Below are 19,863 nucleotides of genomic sequence, written 5' to 3' on the forward strand. Positions count from 1 at the left end.
TCCTCGAACCCTGTCCTTTGCAAGCCAAGGCTCTTGGACCAGAGCTACGTCCACATTCTCTTCAGTCATGAGCAGCATCAAATCCTCCGTGGCCGCCTCGCAGTGATTCAGATTAATCTGAACGACCCGAAATCCTAGCCGTCTCGCTGCTCTTGTCATTTGAAAGCCTCGCTTTCAGCGCACCCAAGCCGAATTTGATGCTTCCTTTTGACTTCCTGAGAGACTCCAAGAACTCGCCATCGATCGTAAAGACGAAGTCCTTTTCTTTGCCATTTTGGCTCTTAGCCGATGAGATGATCCTCCAGCTTTGGGTCTTCAGGCCTCTGTTTTGCTTTCCCAAAATCTTCACCACGGTGTCGTCCCCCTCCAGAACCGGAGGTGGGATCCACAGTGAGATTTTCTTTCTCAGCGGCAGTTGCGACATCTGAATGACCTCAAGTTGGGCCCCCTGCCAGAGTTCGCCGCAGCCGTCGATGACTTGCGTTAGAAAGTCGCGTGACTTTCTGTTGCTGCATCCAACGACATTGACTCCCTTCTGCCAGTCAGCCCCGTCGAAGTCAACCTCCTCGCAACCGTCGCTATCCAGCTCGGCTATGGCCAGCAGGATCTTTGACTCCACCTCCATCCACCTTTCGGCCGTCATCCTGCCATCCGGATCAGAACGATCTATGATGGCAATCCGACATTTCTCGGGCGAATCAAAGCTTATCGAGGGTTTGACCCTTTTCGCTTCGCTTTCCTCTCCGTTGCCCGATCGCACCCTTTTTACCGTTTTCCTTTTGGAAGGTGGCAAATTGGGTTTGTCCAGCTCTGGAGATTCCACCGTAGCGTTAGACCTCTGTAGCCTTTTTGCCGGTTTAGTTCTTGCTACCTTATGTTCTTCGGTGATCGTCTCCAATTTTTGTTGCTGATGTTCGGCTTCAAATTTGGAGACTTCTTCTTATTCACTTCTTCTTATTCACTTTGATGAGCTCCCTGTCCCTGGTGGTCAGTTCTTCATCCTTCTTGCTGCTCATCTTTTTCAGAAATGACAGGGCATTTTTGTAGGCTTCCTAGCCTTTTGAGCTGCCGTCATTTCTTTCTTCTTGGATTTTGCTTCCTCCTAACAAGCTGTGTCGGCCTCTGAGTCGAGAAAATCCTTCTCAGCGTCGGAGTCCATGTAGTCAACACTGCTACCTTTAAGCGATTGCTCGTCATCTGTCGCCTTGTCGATCTGTACTTTCTCCAGCCGAGATGAGATACTCCCCGGACCTCCCCCGCCTGCCGGAGTATCAATCTCCATTGTCTCACTTGACGCTTGTGGAGTGGTTCCGACAGCCAAGTGTCCCACTGTCGGGTCCTCTGAATCGAGCAATATTGAGCCCCCCCCTCAGAATCCGATCAGAGCTCAGCCACTTCTGAGGAAGTGGGAGGATTCCCCATTTCTGGGTTACCTCCTGGGGTAAATCTATTTATACTGCTCTCTTCCATTGTGGTTTTGGGTTTTGATTCCCTTGTCCGCGATCGCTTATTCCGCCCAGAGACAGAGTCTCCGATTGTTATTCACGACTATCCAAAGGGATACTCTCCCTGGACGTTCCACTATCCGCAACCTGTGGACGCGCCCGGTAGCATGGGAAAACTGCTCTTCACTTTTAAAAATGTCCCGGGCTCTTTTTATTAACTTGTAGCATTTATTATCTGATTTCTCGATCTTCTTCCATCTCTCTTTCCTTTGCGTCTCCTTATCTCCTCCAAACAGCTTAAGAAACCATTCATCTCCACCATCTCCTCTCAGCCTTTCCAACTTTTTTAGCTCTACTCCTCTGTCTTCGAAGAACTTTTCTCTCTCTTTTTCCCAGCTTGAGCCTGCTTTCCCTTCCTTCTTCTTTCCCTTCAGCTCTTCCCAACATAACCTCGCCAGTTCACTTCCTCTACCCTCCTCTAACTTTTTCTCAAATCTCCATGCCCTCATCCCTGCTCTCCCTCTTAACTTCCCCCTTTGCAACTCCTCCCTAACAAGATACCACGGTGTTCTCCCGTCTACTCCCAAGATCCATCTGATATACCTTTCTTCCATCCTTTCCATTCCCTCCCTTTCTCTCCATCCCCATATTTCCGCTCCATATCCCGACTGCAACTATATTAAATATTAATTTAATTTAAAATTAGGAAATTTGTGAATCTTTTTCTTGCATTCTATACGAAATAAATTCCTTTTTCTATATGCCATGACATGGATTTTATTGATAAAACGTATTGTTTTTTCCGTATGTTAATTTACAGATTTTGATTATTTATATTAAAAAGCTCATTTTTATTGCAAAATAAATTACACAAATTATATTTTATATATTATATATTATATATTATATATATATATATATATATATATATATATATATATATATATATATATATATATATATATAAGTATAGTGTCGTACGTCAATTCGTTTAAGTACTCGTCGCCAACGAGCTTTCAGTCTTCCAAAAGCTATTTCAACACATACGCGGGCAGAATTTAGATATACATTAAAGGATTCTTCCTCAGGAGTGAGACGAGCACTCTTAGTGTATCCTTTGATAAGCCATTCCAGTAACGAATAAGCAGGATCTCCTATTATAAGATAAGGCGCTGACCATTTAAATTAATACCGTTTTCATTCCCTAAAATATAAGTTTTACGTAAATTTGAGAAAATTATATAATATCAACTTTAGTAAAGAATGAAACATTTTTTACCAACTTTGGGAATTAATAAATTATAGTTCTTATACAATTTTGAAGTCTGAAAAACTGCAACATTATGACACAATTCTGGTAAACCACAGTAAATATTACGAAACCTGGAAAATGATGGCGTTAATCAATTATTCTATTAAAGACAAAAACAGTGGAATGAACAAATGATATACTTGCACACACCTATAGTTGTTATCTACAACCGCTTGCAATATCATAGAGGGCCATCCTTTTCGATTAATGTAATCTCTATATCCATTACTAGGAGGAAGAATAGGGATATGCGTCCCATCAATTGCTCCAATTAATTGTGGAATATGCGTTTTCTTCTCAAAAGCCGCAGCTATTTTATAGCACTCATCATTGTTAGGCATGGTTATCCACAAGCTCATTGTGTTAATTGCATCAATTACTCTATGAATACACTTCCACACGATTGCCTTATGAATTCCAAAATTATTTCCAACTATGCGATATTCACAGCAGCTAGATAAGAAATACAGACAAACAGCGACCTGCTTTTCCAATGTTACTGGTTCTCGGGTTCCTATCTGGTTTAAACTTGGAGCGAGTGCTTCTCGTAATTGATCATACAATATCACATAACCAGAGAAAAGTTGCTTTAGTCATCCGAAATGTTTCTAACCAGTCTTCATCCTTAACCCTTAAAGCACACACTACCTGTTTGAGACATAAAGAACACATTGGGTCATTTTGACCCAGCGCTACTTTGCGTAATTACCACAAACGGGGGATCGATTCTTTTTGGCTAAAATTAAAAGGGTGCATTTTTGCAACATTCAAAATGAATGTGAGATTGTTTGTAAAGGGTTATTAATAAAGCTTTATGGTTCAAAAATTCAAAATATAGTTTATAAACCAAAAAATTGCTATTTTTTATGAAATATTCAATAACTTTCTAAATTTTCAATATTTTTACGTGAAAATTTAACTGTATAATCTTTGGATTATATACTTTAAGGTAAAAATACGCGCAAAAGCTAACATTTCAAAAAAGGTATTTATTTGGAAAACCGAAAGCAATATAAATCGGTAGCACATTCGCTTCAAGATTCGTTAATGAACGATTCGTTTTCGATGGATAGGGCGCGCATGGAAACAATTCGAACTGTAGTAAATAGACAAAACAATGTTAAAAAATATTAATCATACTTCATACTATTATATAAAACCCGACTGTTTGTCTGTCCGTCCGTCTGTCCGTCTGTCTGTCCGCGAACTACTCATTCGTTAGTAAACCAAATTTTTACCAAAATTATATGAAATAAAGGTAGAATTTTCCGGGGAGTGCACTGATGTGATTAATTTTTCGTTACCAATTTTTTTAGAAACCGGTTCCGTGCCCTAGATTGTACGACATCTATGTATAATTCAGTGTTATTATTGATAAACAACTGATTAAAAAAATTTCAGAGCATATTTAAACGTTTACTTACACTTTAATTGTTCGAAAGAAGCTCAAAAAGACTACAAAAAAAATCACAAAAAATCACCTCCAAAATGCGTAAACCACACACTGGGTCAAAATGCTGGGGCACGATTTAACACAGTCAGAATAGTCAGGATAAATTAATAGATTTTATTAGTTTATCCTAACTATATTAAATTGTAGATGTTATGCATACACACACACACACACACACACACACACACACACACACACACACACACGGGGGGGGTGCGAGGGGGGGCCTTTGGCTCCCCCTTTCCCGCACTCACCCCGCCGGTAGGCAGCGTGGAACTCGCTTTACAACTTAAAGTACATGCTAAATTGTAAAGCGAAATTATAAAGTACGTGCATTGGGGAGGGGTGCAGGGGAGCAAAGCCCTCCCGCCCACGTATGTACTTTGATATATTATATAAGATATATTCATCATTGAAAGCTAACAATGGCCTAGTTTACACCGATCTCTTGATACGCGTATCAAATAGTATATTTGAACTGATCAGCCAATAATCAGACTTATTTACTAGTTATTTACTATTTAATACGCGTATCAAGTGATCGGTGTAAACTAGGCCAATAAGTGATATGCATTATATAAGTATACATACGTTTCAAATTTGCATGCGCGTGCGACTACTGAGCATGCGCATATGGCCACAGGGCATGTTCGTAGTCGCTACAGCTCGTCGGTATGACAGGAATCATAACCTGATTTCTGTCAACTTTAACGTTTAATATCTCGCTTCGCGGGGCAGAGCAACACTTTTTTCGGTAAAACTGAAGGAGAGCTCCCTCCTCACCGATTTCGATGAAATTAGGCTTAATCGATTCGTTTTTGCACAAAACGAATGAATCTGGCAGAAAAAAGCCCCGCTCGGCCCCGAGACGCGAGATATTAACTGTTAAAGTTGACGACTATCAGGTTATGAGACCTGTCATACCGACGCGATGTAGCGACTGGTAGCGACCACGAACATGCCCTGCGGCCATATGCGCATGCTCCGTAGCCGCACGCGTATGCAAAAGAAGGTCACGTGACAACTGTCCAAGCGGTAAGTAAAACAATTTCAAATGTTGATTCTCTTAAATATGTACTTTTCATATACCAACTATTCTCTGCTTTAACAAATTACACAGAAATAATTTGTTAAAGCAGATAATAGTTGGTATATGAAAAGTACATATAAATATGTGCTTTTCATATACCAACTATTCTCTGCTTTAACAAATTATTTCTGTGTAATTTGTTAAAGCAGAGAATAGTTGGTATATAAAAAGTACATATAAATCTCTATGCTCTTCATATACCAACTATTCTCTGCTTTAACAAATTACACAGAAATAATTTGTTAAAGCAGAGAATTGTTGGTATATGAAAAGCACATATTTATATGTACTTTTCATATACCAACTATTCTCTGCTTTAACAAATTACACAGAAATAATTTGTTAAAGCAGAGAATAGTTGGTATATGAAAAGTACATATTTAAGAGAATCAACATTTGAAATTGTTTTACTTACCGCTTGGACAGTTGTCACGTGACCTTCTTTTGCATACGCGTGCGGCTACGGAGCATGCGCATATGGCCGCAGGGCATGTTCGTGGTCGCTACATCGCGTCGGTATGACAGGTCTCATAACCTGATAGTCGTCAACTTTAACAGTTAATATCTCGCGTCGCGGGGCCGAGCGGGGCTTTTTTCTGCCAGATTCATTCGTTTTGTGCAAAAACGAATCGATTAAGCCTAATTTCATCGAAATCGGTGAGGAGAGAGCTCTCCTTCAGTTTTACCCTTTTTTCTGTCAGATTCTTTCGTTTCGTGCAAAAACGCGTCGAATTAGCCTAATTTCATCGATTTCTGTGCTGGGGTAGCTAAACTAAAGAATTACCATCTGATAAATAAATTGAAAATAGGTTAAGCACGTTTCCCGTGTTGATAAACTATTACGTAATGCGTTCCAAAACCACCACATATTCTACGTCTCACCCTCACTCTCCGGCAGCTAAACGATATACCTTATACAGTTTCTTGCTTTCTTTAGCGAAACCGTGATCTAACAAACGTTTTAATTAGTATATTCGGAACTAACAAACGATTCCGCATCGATTGACCACGGTTTGAATCGAAAATTGTAAAGAATTCTATATTTACCGGCTAAATTAACACTAAAAATTATTTTCGTGATTACGTAAAAACTATTAACTAACGTTCTAATTAATCTAATAATCAATAACAAACGACTAACAATCGATTCGTAAAAAAAAATGTCATAAGTCGAAATTGTCCGGCTAACTTCTATGAGGTAGCAAAATGCAGATACGCCAAAGATATCGAAAAGCTAACCAAAAAAGGACTGGGATGACTTTTTAGTTGGCTAAAAAGATTCCTCTTTGACAACAAAATTGTGTCTCATGTCTACATAAACGGCACGTATGGATGTCCATAAGCTAAAGCCCCTTGCACAATGCCAGGCAACAGGCAATAGGAACAGGAAATAACCAAAAAATCGTTAATTACAACCTAAAAAATTCAAATGCTATGATTGGTTGGCAATAGGCAATAGGCACAAAATTTCCAACGTGACGGAAACTCTGTGTCTATTGCCTGTGTCACTGTTTATTCTGCATTTATACATGATTTCTGATTTCTATTCCCTGTTCCTATTGACCTCTATGAAGTTGGCCGGACAACTTCAACGTATCGAACTTTCATTAATTGGAATCGATTGGTGGTCGTTTGGTGGTCTTTGGTAGTCTAGTCCGATCGTTTGGTGGTTAGTCGTTTTCCTGTAAAATAAAAATAAAATTTCCGGTGTGAAGTTAGCCGGACAATTTTTATTTTTCAACCAATTTAACTTTTTTATAGCTCATTCGACGCGGAATCGTTTGGTGGTCACGAATATCACCGGTAAAACGTTTGGTGGTCAACCGTTTTCCCAGAAAATAGAAAAAACCGTATGCGCATAATGCCGTATTCGGAACAATTGTATTTATCACCCAAATTGACTTTGATAGGGCTCAATCGACGCGGAATCGTTTGGTGGTCACGAATATCGTCATTAAAACGTTTGGTGGTCAATGGTTTTCCTAAGAAATAGAAAAAACCGTACTCTCTCACGCCATTGGTCGCATGACTCCGTGACGTTAGCTCGGTAATTTGATGAATAAACATTAATTATCAATCAAATTGACTTCCATACGGCTCAATCGACGCGGAATCGTTTGGTGGTCACGAATATAATCAGTAAAACGTTTGGTGGTCAACCGTTTTCCCAGAAAAAAGGAAAAACTGTATGCTCACGCCATTGGTCGTATGACTCTGTGCTATTAGTCAGAAAAATTGTATTTGGCACCCAAATTGACTTTGATGGGGCTCAATCGACGCGGAATCGTTTGGTGGTCACGAATATTGTCATTAAAACGTTTGGTGGTCAACCGTTTTCCTAAGAAATAGAAAAAACCGTACTCTCACGCCATTGGTCGCATGACTCCGTGACGTTAGCTCGGTAATTTGATGAATGAACATTATTTATCAATCAAATTGACTTCCATACGGCTCAATCGACGCGGAATCGTTTGGTGGTCACGAATATAATCAGTAAAACGTTTGGTGGTCAACCGTTTTCCCAGAAAAAAGGAAAAACCGTATGCTCACGCCATTGGTCGTATGACTCTGTGCTATTAGTCAGAAAAATTGTATTTGGCACCCAAATTGACTTTGATAGGGCTCAATCGATGCGGAATCGTTTGGTGGTCACGAATATTGTCATTAAAACGTTTGGTGGTCAACCGTTTTCCTAAGAAATAGATAAAACCGTACTCTCACGCCATTGGTCGCATGACTCCGTGACGTTAGCTCGGTAATTTGATGGATAAACATTATTTATCAATCAAATTGACTTCCATACGGCTCAATCGACGCGGAATCGTTTGGTGGTCACGAATATAATCAGTAAAACGTTTGGTGGTCAACCGTTTTCCCAGAAAAAAGGAAAAACCGTATGCTCACGCCATTGGTCGTATGACTCTGTGCTATTAGTCAGAAAAATTGTATTTGGCACCCAAATTGACTTTGATAGGGCTCAATCGATGCGGAATCGTTTGGTGGTCACGAATATTGTCATTAAAACGTTTGGTGGTCAACCGTTTTCCTAAGAAATAGATAAAACCGTACTCTCACGCCATTGGTCGCATGACTCCGTGACGTTAGCTCGGTAATTTGATGGATAAACATTATTTATCAATCAAATTGACTTTGATAGGGCTCAATCGACGCGGAATCGTTTGGTGGTCACGAATATTGTCATTAAAACGTTTGGTGGTCAATCGTTTTCTTAAGAAATAGTCAGAAACGTCACGGAGTCATGCGACCAATGGCGTGAGAGTACGGTTTTTTCTATTTCTTAAGAAAACGGTTGACCACCAAACGTTTTAATGACAATATTCGTGACCACCAAACGATTCCGCGTCGATTGAGCCCTATCAAAGTCAATTTGGGTGCCAAATACAATTTTTCTGACTAATAGCACAGAGTCATACGACCAATGGCGTGAGCATACGGTTTTTCCTTTTTTCTGGGAAAACGGTTGACCACCAAACGTTTTACTGATTATATTCGTGACCACCAAACGATTCCGCGTCGATTGAGCCGTATGAAAGTCAATTTGATTGATAAATAATGTTTATCCTTCAAATTACCGAGCCAACGTCACGGAGTCATGCGACCAATGGCGTGAGAGTACGGTTTTATCTATTTCTTAGGAAAACCATTGACCACCAAACGTTTTAATGACGATATTCGTGACCACCAAACGATTCCGCGTCGATTGAGCCGTATGAAAGTCAATTTGATTGTTAAATAATGTTTATCCATCAAATTACCGAGCTAACGTCACGGAGTCATGCGACCAATGGCGTGAGAGTACGGTTTTATCTATTTCTTAGGAAAACCATTGACCACCAAACGTTTTAATGACAATATTCGTGACCACCAAACGATTCCGCGTCGCTTGAGCCCTATCAAAGTCAATTTGGGTGACAAATACAATTTTTCTGACTAATAGCACAAAGTCATACGACCAATGGCGTGAGCATACGGTTTTTCCTTTTTTCTGGGAAAACGGTTGACCACCAAACGTTTTACTGATTATATTCGCGTCCACCAAACGATTCCGCGTCGATTGAGCCGTATGAAAGTCAATTTGATTGATAAATAATGTTTATCCATCAAATTACCGAGCAACGTCACGGAGTCATGCGACCAATGGCGTGAGAGTACGGTTTTATCTATTTCTTAGGAAAACCATTGACCACCAAACGTTTTAATGACGATATTCGTGACCACCAAACGATTCCGCGTCGATTGAGCTGTATGAAAGTCAATTTGATTGATAAATAATGTTTATCCATCAAATTACCGAGCTAACGTCACGGAGTCATGCGACCAATGGCGTGAGAGTACGGTTTTATCTATTTCTTAGGAAAACCATTGACCACCAAACGTTTTAATGACAATATTCGTGACCACCAAACGATTCCGCGTCGATTGAGCCCTATCAAAGTCAATTTGGGTGACAAATACAATTTTTCTGACTAATAGCACAGAGTCATACGACCAATGGCGTGAGCATACGGTTTTTCCTTTTTTCTGGGAAAACGGTTGACCACCAAACGTTTTACTGATTATATTCGTGACCACCAAACGATTCCGCGTCGATTGAGCCGTATGGAAGTCAATTTGATTGATAAATAATGTTCATTCATCAAATTACCGAGCTAACGTCACGGAGTCGTCATGCGACCAATGGCGTGAGAGTACGGTTTTTTCTATTTCTTAGGAAAACGGTTGACCACCAAACGTTTTAATGACAATATTCGTGACCACCAAACGATTCCGCGTCGATTGAGCCCTATCAAAGTCAATTTGGGTGCCAAATACAATTTTTCTGACTAATAGCACAGAGTCATACGACCAATGGCGTGAGCATACGGTTTTTCCTTTTTTCTGGGAAAACGGTTGACCACCAAACGTTTTACTGATTATATTCGTGACCACCAAACGATTCCGCGTCGATTGAGCCGTATGGAAGTCAATTTGATTGATAAATAATGTTCATTCATCAAATTACCGAGCTAACGTCACGGAGTCATGCGACCAATGGCGTGAGAGAGTACGGTTTTTTCTATTTCTTAGGAAAACGATTGACCACCAAACGTTTTAATGACGATATTCGTGACCACCAAACGATTCCGCGTCGATTGAGCCCTATCAAAGTCAATTTGGGTGATAAATACAATTGTTCCGAATACGGCATTATGCGCATACGGTTTTTTCTATTTTCTGGGAAAACGGTTGACCACCAAACGTTTTACCGGTGATATTCGTGACCACCAAACGATTCCGCGTCGAATGAGCTATAAAAAAGTTAAATTGGTTGAAAAATAAAAATTGTCCGGCTAACTTCACACCGGAAATTTTATTTTTATTTTACAGGAAAACGACTAACCACCAAACGATCGGACTAGACTACCAAAGACCACCAAACGACCACCAATCGATTCCAATTAATGAAAGTTCAATACGTTGAAGTTGTCCGGCCAACTTCATAGAGGTTTCCTATTGCTTGTTGCCTGGCATTGTGCAAGGGGCTTACCTGTCGATGTCCGTATGCTAACTGTAAAAGGCAACTTATAGCGTTTACCAAATTGGCAACACATGGTCAACCTGTATCAGCTGCCAATAGGTCAACGTAAAGTTACCGAATTGCTATACCAAAATGCTTTACAGAAATGGCCGTCATTCAACAGATGTTTTATAGATGTCCAAAAGATTAACAAAATGGCATCTAAACGGCACGAATAAATGATGTACAAAAGATATCTTATTTATGGAATATATAGGACAGGGATAGGTGAACAATAAATGATAAAAGTTTATTGTTATCTGAAATATGTATGTACACAATATAAAGTTAATTGTGTTATCTAAAATTATGAGTACACAGTTAACAATCAACTAGTATATTTTATAATATAAAGTTGATATAATTATAATTAATATAATATATATTATATCAACTTTATATTATAAAATATACTAGTTAATTGTTACCTGCGTGTACTAAATAATTTTAGATAATGCAATTATTAATTTTATACTGTGTACATCCATATTTCAGATAACAATAAACTTTTATCATATAGTATATAATATAATTAATATAAATCCATATTTCACAATATTTACAATATAATGAAAGTATTATTCATAAGACTTGTACATAAAGAAACAGTAGATCTTACATAAGCAAAACACAGTCTTGTATGTAAACAACATTATCAAAAATCTACTTATTTATATATTAGGAACTTATACCTGTAATATTTATCTTAATGAAAAAAAAACACCTATACCTATATTGATCTTATTAAATGATACCTATACCAATATCTTGACACCTATATTTATCTTATTAAAAAAAAGCACGCGTAATGCATATAGACGCAGGTACAGTGTAATATACATATCAAGTACAATGATGTATCACTGCTGAAAATTTAGACGTTCTCGACGTTTATTCTCAGCTTTTTTCCGGTCGCCCCCACGGCGAAGCCACTCGGCAATTCGATCTTCGACAGCTTTGATTTTTGTCCCTTCAAATGTGTCACATACAACATCTGAAAAAGTAGACTATGAGACGTGGTAGCTTTTTCACGGCGAAGAACTTAACAAAAGTGTTATATGCCATGTACATACATACCAATTATGACATATGGAAACGTGAACTTGGAGATTTTTGGTTTGTTCTCAGCTCCGAGGGTTCAAACGACTTGTTGAGTTAAATCATCCGTCATAACTACTTCTATTGCATATTTAACGGCTTTTTGAACCGATTTTCCGCCGATGTCTTGAATTTTTTTCATCTAGAAAATATCAACAATTTAAAAACAACTTAATTAAAATATTGACGAAACAATCTGTTGTATCAGCACAGTTTCACAGTACTCGCATACGTACAAATTGATCTCGCATTTGTCCATTGTCTTTGAGATCACGATCGAATCTTTGTAATTCATTAATATCATTGAATGGCATCTGGGGCAGAAGTGCATAATGACGATCTATACGCTCCACTGGGTTATCATTTCTTCGCACTACTTCCAGCAACTCATTTACTTTTTGTAGAATTACCCTCAAAACGCTTTCGATCCTCTCTACAATCATCTGAAAAATAATATAATTAATACCCACTCGGCATGTCATATTGCTGAAATATTAAAACGTCAGAAATGGTGCAGAAATAAAAATACATATTATTTTAATACGTGCTTATTGTATATTATTTTAAACATTTCAGCTTTTATTTTCTGTCAGTAAGTGCCTAATGTCTCATCGGGAAACATAGCTTCAATTTTCGTAAATAAAACCCTCATTGTACAATTTCATGTACTCTGTGAGAAATGCTTGTAGAAATTCAGCAGCGGATGAAGGCTTTTTACTTTCATGAAACGCTCCAATAACGAATGGTTCGACAAACTGAGTTCTAACAACTTTACCTAATATAGGCCACAACTGACTCTTAGAACTCTTTGATAGAGGTAGTCCATCGATATTAATGTTAATTTGGAGAATCACAGAAATTTCCGTGTCAGCATTACGCTGCAGCAATACATTATAGTTTCTGTATCTCAACTGTTCCTTCAGTGCTCTCTCTAAGCCATAATGAACATATGTAAGTACATACCTCCAGCGAGAGCCTGTATATCAATTCTGTTTAGCGTGTCACATAATGTTCTGGCATCAAACGGAAGCTCAGGATGACCAAATTTCTTTAACTCTCTCAAAAGATCGTTCACAAGGGATTGAGGTATTTTGTTTTGGATTGCCCAATAAGCAAGAAAATCTTGAAGATCGCACGAGCTGTTGGCGGTGAGCATGAGGGAGGACGAGTAGGACTAGACGCAGCATTATTCGCTGCATTTGCTAAATAATCGAGATCCGCTTGCACAAGGGTGCGGATTCGTCGTCTTTGCTGTCTTCGCGAGAGCTCAAGGGACGGTTTCCACCGTCTCAACGGAGGTCCCATGGCATAATCTAATAATGTATCAATTAACCCTTCAACTATTAAATGGAATTAAAACACGGAATAGATCAGTAATATTACTTTTTCTACTCACAACTTTTTCCAGATGTAGAGAAAATACTTTATTTATATTATTTATTACTGCGTGTATGTATAACTCGGTATAACCTTAAAGGTCTATCCAGACAAACTTGCATAGGTGCATAACCATATGCATAAAGAAACGGATTGCCGGGATTGGTCTATTTCCTTATGCACATGCATATGGACCAATCAATTCTCTTATGCTTATGTTTATGGGCTTATGCAAGTTTGTGTGGATATAGCTTAAAGGTGGCAGCACATAAAATTGCAGGAGCCATGAGCACGAATGCAGAAGCCATATGCGCATGCGCTATGGTGTCTGCATACTGCCTATTAGAGTCCTACCTCGATATATTTAGCAGACAAATTTGATATTTCTTATTATTGATTATTTTAAAGTTTGGGAATCATTTGGGCAAGTTTAGGAATATAGTTTCATAGTTTAGGAAATAATAGTTTATTTATAATTAATAAAAATTAATTGAGCGTATAGTTAGCAGACATAATTTTAAAACCAATTTTTTTCTTTTTAAATCGATGTGAAATCATTTGGGAAACACGTCTGTAATGTTTTAAACGTTTGGGAAATAATGATTTCATCTGAAAATCAAGTTACATGTGCGATAGCTGGACAGTTTCACCATGGTTTGTGAGTCATTCAATCATAGCTGAGAACGTGGAAAGTGCTGCTAAAGCATAAAAGAAACGTTCACTTTCCCAAAATGGATTCATTATTAAAGCGCTAATTGTTGCATCTTTCTCGCGGATTTTAATATATTTATAGATTGGAACCCGGAGTAATTCTCAATCCTGCGATAATTTTCATAATAGGGAAGCGGCGGCCAATCCATATGGAATGCTGTCCTTTGTTAAAATAATGTTGACTAAATAAAGGAACATACAAGGAGTATAAGATGAAAATTCCATTTTATTTTCTAACAATGGCACATTTCTAAATGTGTTTTAAAGCGCTTTGCGATTACAATTGCCACTGGAAATAAAGTAAACTCTGTTCTATGAAATATATGGATTTAAAAAAAAGCGAACTATCTTATTTGTAATAAATGCATCATAAATGCATAAGTACCGGATTAATGGATTCTATGGCAATGTATAACAAGTTCCTTTGCATGTTAATCGAATTGTCGAAATAATTGTAAAATATATATTTATTTTGATTAAGCTTGATCGTATGTATATACATATACATATACCATACATACATACATACATATATATATATATATATATATATATATATATATATATATGCATATACATATTTCGTTATACTGCTTTTTGTACTTAAACGTTTATGTAAAAAATCTTTAAAAAATATTTTTATCTAGTAGTAAGTAGGTCACAAATTATATACACATCACAATTTAACATAAATATAACTAAGAATAATATCTTAATTAAAGATGTGAATAATAAAATGAAAGAACTGAGCAAATTGTTACTTTATAATAAAATAAACATTTACGGACTATAATATAGACATAATTGCACTCTTCTAAGATAATCAGTTAGATTCAACTGCACATCAGATTCATAGCGCGATATAAATGGCCCCAATCGGTGTAATTACTGTTGTCTCGTCACACCCTTCGACATTTAATTGCATATCATCACATTTCAGCCATCGTCCTGAAGGTTTTCGACAGTAGCCAATAAAGTGACCAGGAATGTGTTCGATGACACCTATCAAGCTGAAAACAATACAGTTTTTTATGTTTAATAAGTAAATAAAACGATACATAATAAGCGATATCTATATGTATATTACTAAACATACCGGTACTGTTTTATAAAATTCAGTGTAATTGGAACATCTGCTAACTGGTATTTGAGACCATGTGTTTTCTTACGATGTGTCCTCGTATCCAAATCAATAAAGATGTGGAAATTTGAACGAGTCGTTTCAGTAACTGTTCCTGGGCATTTTTTTTGTCGGCACTTACCCTGGTAATCATTTTTATTGAATAAGACAGCATCTTGCAATGCTTGAATACCTTTGGTATTTATCATTTTGATATTTACTTCAAAGTATGCAACATCCATTGGTAATGGCGATACACATTCCGGATTATTACATTCAGACGATCTAATTGCACTTGGCTCAGTCGGTTCGGAACAACAAAAGAGATTTTTCCATATCTGAGTAATCGAGTCTTCTGCAATCAACTTGTGCGGTTTGATAGATGGAGCTTCAGGATCTTTTACAATCGGATAAAATTCATTTAAAAGGACAATGCGTTCACGAAGTATTTCCATAGTTGGGCCCATCTTCATAAATTTGCATACAAATTTTAATGCGCGATTATTCGATGACTGTATAGAAAAATGATATCGAGAATCATAAAGTGCACCAAATTGCAATATATGGATGATGGCATCAAACCCACAAGTTTTTTGAAGATCCACAGCAATATTACCAACTTTTATGATTCCTAATTTTAGCCCATTCTTCAAAAGAAAACCTCTTTTTCCTCCATTATCAAATCTCTCGTTGAGAAATCGTATTTGTGGATATGATTGAAAATAGAAACCTACTTTCGCAGGTTTGTTCTTATTACATTTTGGATTCAAATTTTGTTGGTCACCTTTAGGAAATTCAGTCGATACTTCTTCATCTGATAATAATTTCGAATAATTATGGTCGATTAATGGCGTACTCGAGAAAATAACTTCTTTTGAATTTGGCGTTGACAATTCAGCGTGTGGATCCTTTTTTGTAAAAAGTTTGTCTTGTTCATAATTTTTAGAAAAGCCATGAGTATTATTATTTGGCTGAATAAAAAGATTTCGATCAATGTTTGCGATGTCGCTGCTTTGAAGGTCGAGTACTTCAGAGAGAATTTGAGAAGTATCTTGAATATTTTTTGATTCTTCTTGGTTTTCAGGACTTATTTCATTAACGTCTACAAAACAGCTCTCCTCATTGACAAGTCCTTTCCACGCTTCACCACTCTTCAAATCAGAGTCATTCATCATGCGAGCCCTCTCGCACAATAGACTTATTGAATTAAAATTCATATTTATATATGGCTGCTGCAATGAGGATTTTGATCCTTCGTCTGCTGAACGTGGATCTGATGCCGGTTTTCGTACTGAAGGCGCTGACTTAATACCTGCTGAACATGGAGATAATACAGCCCAGCAAACGAAAAAAGATTGAAAAGAATTAAAACGGGATTGCCAGGAATTCAATTAAGGACTTTCCGAATTCCATTCTGTCCAAAAAAGGGATTGAAATAGTTTCAATATCATGGAATTCCTTATTTTGGAAAGAATTTGTCTTTTTTGAATCCCATCCAATTCCGACACAAAAATATTATACCACTGAATGCCAGGTTAGGGATTGGAAAGTTTCGTGATGAATTCCATTAATACCATTAATTCCGTTAACGAAATGAATACCACTGAATGCCAGGTTAGGGATTGGAAAGTTTCGTGATGAATTCCATTGAATACCATTGATTCCATTAACGAAATGAATACCATTGAATGCCAAACTAGGAATTAAAAATTTCCGTATTGAATTCCATTGAATTCCGTCTATTCTGACAATAAAATGAATACCATTGAATGCCAGGATAGGGATTGAAAAGTGTCCGTGTTGAACTCTGTGGCGGTACGCGCCAACAATAGTACACGCCCGCGCGGTATCTGCATTACCGGCAATTGCGTCGACGCCGCTAGGCGTCGCATCGCCGGGGCATCTTCTCGAGTTCAAAGTTTTGTCTCGACCGCTATGTAAAGGGACCCCCTACGGTGCCTGACAGATCTTACAAATCTCATTTTCGGGCTAACTGCCCGTCGGCAGTAGTGCGTGTAGTGCCCTTAGGCATACACAAGAGCTCACCGACGAACAACGGCGCTTGGTCGCCCAACGAAGGCGCGAGACGTTTCCTAAACCATCTAATGCCATGCAACTCCATAACCTTTACGGATTCCATAGGATTGGATGGAATTTAAAATTTCTTTTTTGGATTCCATGGAATTGGGCCATCTCATTTCGAATCCCATCTAATTTCATCTAATTCCGCCAAAAAAGGGATTCAAAGGTATTAAAAAATTTTAATATCTTTTAATCCTTTTGCGTTTGCTGGGAGGTATTTGGGAATAGAATTCTGAATGTTGATCTGCTGAACATGGTGATTTTTTCAAAGTGAGTTTTAATTCTCCGTTAGCTGCACATGCAGTTGGAGTGGGATCTTGCAAGAAGATTCCTAATCCATTGTCGAGTAAACATGAATCTGATATGGGTTCTTGCGACAAGAATCCTAATTCTTCGTCAAATGAACATGAAACTGGAGCAGCTTTTCGCGGGAATTCCGATTCTTTAACAGATGAACTAGGAGCTCGAATAGGTTTTTGCGAGGCTGATTCTTTCTCTGGTGTATGTGGTACCAGCTGCCTGTGATTGTGATTAAAATGCTTTAATTTTGCTGCTACCTCATTAGTGCCAGAATGCAAGTCATCAATGTGCTCTTTCAAAAATCGATTTGCAGAACACGGCAAAGGGATACCTTCAAAGATTCTTTGCCTTACTTCAGCAAAATATCCTTCCTGCGAAGCTGTCGACGCATGCGTTTGTTTGCCAGGGAGGGCTGCTGCAGTCATATAGGAAACTCTTTGGCAATTCGTTCAAGTGACTGTATGAATTCCGAAAAATAAAAACCGTTTACAACCTTGCACTCCATCTTTTGCTGATCAGGAGGTGTGGACATTGAAATAAGACTTTTAATCCATTGATGAGTGACGGTTAAATTCTTATCATCTTTTTCTTCAACTGAATTCAAAGTATTTTCAACTTCCTCATCAATTTCGACGTTCTCTCTCGACGTCTCCAGCTCCTCGATAATCTGTCCATGTTCAGCCATGTACTCTTCCAGAAGGCGTCTAGCTTCAAAAACCGACACTTGTTTTCCTGACACCATTATACTTTCATCTTGGTCGAGATGCAGTGCAACGATGCATGTCAGTCGAAATACATGTTCGAACTCTTGCACTGTTTGACAGTCAATCATTAAAGCAATTGTACGAAGATAAAAACCTTTGACAATAGGATGGCGTAGATCTTTAATACATTTCCACCTGGCGACAGCAGCCATTTGATGAGCCACATCCGCTCTTATTAGAATGTTAAATGGCCGAGGTGTTTTATATCTGTCTTTCGTTGCCCATTTGAAAAGAACGTCAACATATTCCTTTAGTGTCATGCGGTTAAATGCTTCACACATAGCCAGTAACAAAGCACGCCCTAAATCAGACATAGCTTCGTCTGGTATTGTCGCCTTACATGCTCGTATCCATTCCTGAAGCCAAAATGTGATGAAAACTGCGTCATGTTTTTCCGACAACATTTGGTACACAGGAAGAGTTTTACCCTCAAAATTGATGGTAATCGTGTATAAAAATATGTGGCCAGTTTTTCGCCCTGGGATAATTTCAAATTTTTTTACCACCTTACCCGTGGCATCTAGACAAATTCGAGAAAATCCTTTTCTTACTCGGCAGTATTCTTTTTCTACGAAAATTTGTTCTGGGCTGCAGTAAAAAACGTAAAACTTCTTTGCTCCAATCTCACGGATAGCATTGCTGTATCGGATGTCTTGTAACATATTGCGAATGCTAGTTATCATGTCCATTTTCACGCCTGATTTTATGCCAAGATCTTCCTTGTTGTGTTCCATCTTTGCTTGTCTGTAAATATGACATTTTTGTACCCACGGAGGTTCGTTCTCTCCAAATTTCATATTTTCCGCAAGTAATTTCTGCCGATATCCTGCGGCTCTTCTTCGTTTTAATTTTCGTCCAATTAATTTCCTTTCAGGACCATTTAATGGTCTCTTAAGTTCTTCATGATAATCATTACGAGTATCACGCGTTGTGATTATCAAATGTAGTTCTCCGTTGACCGGTTTTTTGTAGGCAACGCCAACAATTTTATTATTACATTTTTTGCTTTTACATAATCCTTTGAACTTCAAATAGAAAGATCCAACGGCATAATTTTCATTTTCATCCTGTTCTATGCATACGTATGACCATTTGCCCAGAAAAGCACATGGGAATTTGTACATATTCCAAAATGCTTTTGTGATTACATTTGGCCAAACCCATGATTTCAATCTTTTCTGTTGGTGATTAGAAGTCTGATCGGGCTTTATCTGTTCCCACTCAGTGGGTGAAAGAACTAGAGGGAACGAATCAACACCAATGTCAGAATCTCCATTCTCGTCATCATGATAAGATGATTTGTCCGATTCAGAATCCTCTGATAGTTCATCAATGATATCATCTTCGATGGTCGACTTCGATGGTAGTGGTCTTGGAGGTTGGATATTTATACCCAAATTCTGACGAGCTGCTTCGAGACTTCCATTTTTATTATCTCTTACGTATGTATAAACTGAATGCGGTTTCCATCTTCCATTGAGCTCTTTGCTCATGTCTTTCCAAACTTTTGCAGAACTCGAAGGAAAATTGTTG

At 38.0% G+C, this 19,863-nt stretch overlaps 2 protein-coding genes and 2 long non-coding RNA genes across 5 annotated transcripts; all 4 read right to left on the minus strand.

Moving 5' to 3' along the window:
* Position 1: 1 nt before the first annotated feature.
* Positions 2 to 1,282, minus strand: LOC139819168 (uncharacterized). The gene is made up of 2 exons (XM_071788366.1): positions 1,108 to 1,282; positions 2 to 933 (listed from the first exon to the last, which is right to left on the minus strand). Exons 1-2 carry the CDS (start codon positions 1,280 to 1,282, stop codon positions 113 to 115), a joined length of 996 nt encoding a protein of 331 aa, XP_071644467.1. The 3' UTR covers positions 2 to 112.
* A 1,145-nt stretch (positions 1,283 to 2,427) lies between these two features.
* On the minus strand, positions 2,428 to 7,525 carry LOC139819216 (uncharacterized). 2 transcript variants are annotated; one of them, XR_011733635.1, is made up of 4 exons: positions 4,802 to 7,525; positions 2,908 to 3,405; positions 2,729 to 2,828; positions 2,428 to 2,649 (listed from the first exon to the last, which is right to left on the minus strand). It is a non-coding gene; the product is annotated as an uncharacterized lncRNA (long non-coding RNA). The 2 variants fall into 2 exon arrangements; XR_011733634.1 differs by lacking the exon at positions 4,802 to 7,525 and having other exon boundaries at positions 2,908 to 4,792.
* Positions 7,526 to 11,436: 3,911 nt separating this feature from the next.
* Positions 11,437 to 13,387, minus strand: LOC139818574 (uncharacterized). Its single transcript, XR_011733449.1, has 5 exons — positions 13,373 to 13,387; positions 12,940 to 13,316; positions 12,213 to 12,419; positions 11,956 to 12,118; positions 11,437 to 11,872 (listed from the first exon to the last, which is right to left on the minus strand). It is a non-coding gene; the product is annotated as an uncharacterized lncRNA (long non-coding RNA).
* Positions 13,388 to 14,272: 885 nt separating this feature from the next.
* On the minus strand, positions 14,273 to 18,115 carry LOC139818573 (uncharacterized). Its single transcript, XM_071787312.1, has 3 exons — positions 17,474 to 18,115; positions 15,161 to 16,507; positions 14,273 to 15,074 (listed from the first exon to the last, which is right to left on the minus strand). Exons 1-3 carry the CDS (start codon positions 17,989 to 17,991, stop codon positions 14,915 to 14,917), a joined length of 2,025 nt encoding a protein of 674 aa, XP_071643413.1. The 5' UTR covers positions 17,992 to 18,115; the 3' UTR covers positions 14,273 to 14,914.
* Between the last annotated feature and the right edge of the window lie 1,748 nt (positions 18,116 to 19,863).

This window comes from Temnothorax longispinosus, chromosome 9 (assembly GCF_030848805.1).
Source record: "Temnothorax longispinosus isolate EJ_2023e chromosome 9, Tlon_JGU_v1, whole genome shotgun sequence".
Lineage (NCBI taxonomy): Eukaryota > Metazoa > Arthropoda > Insecta > Hymenoptera > Formicidae > Temnothorax > Temnothorax longispinosus.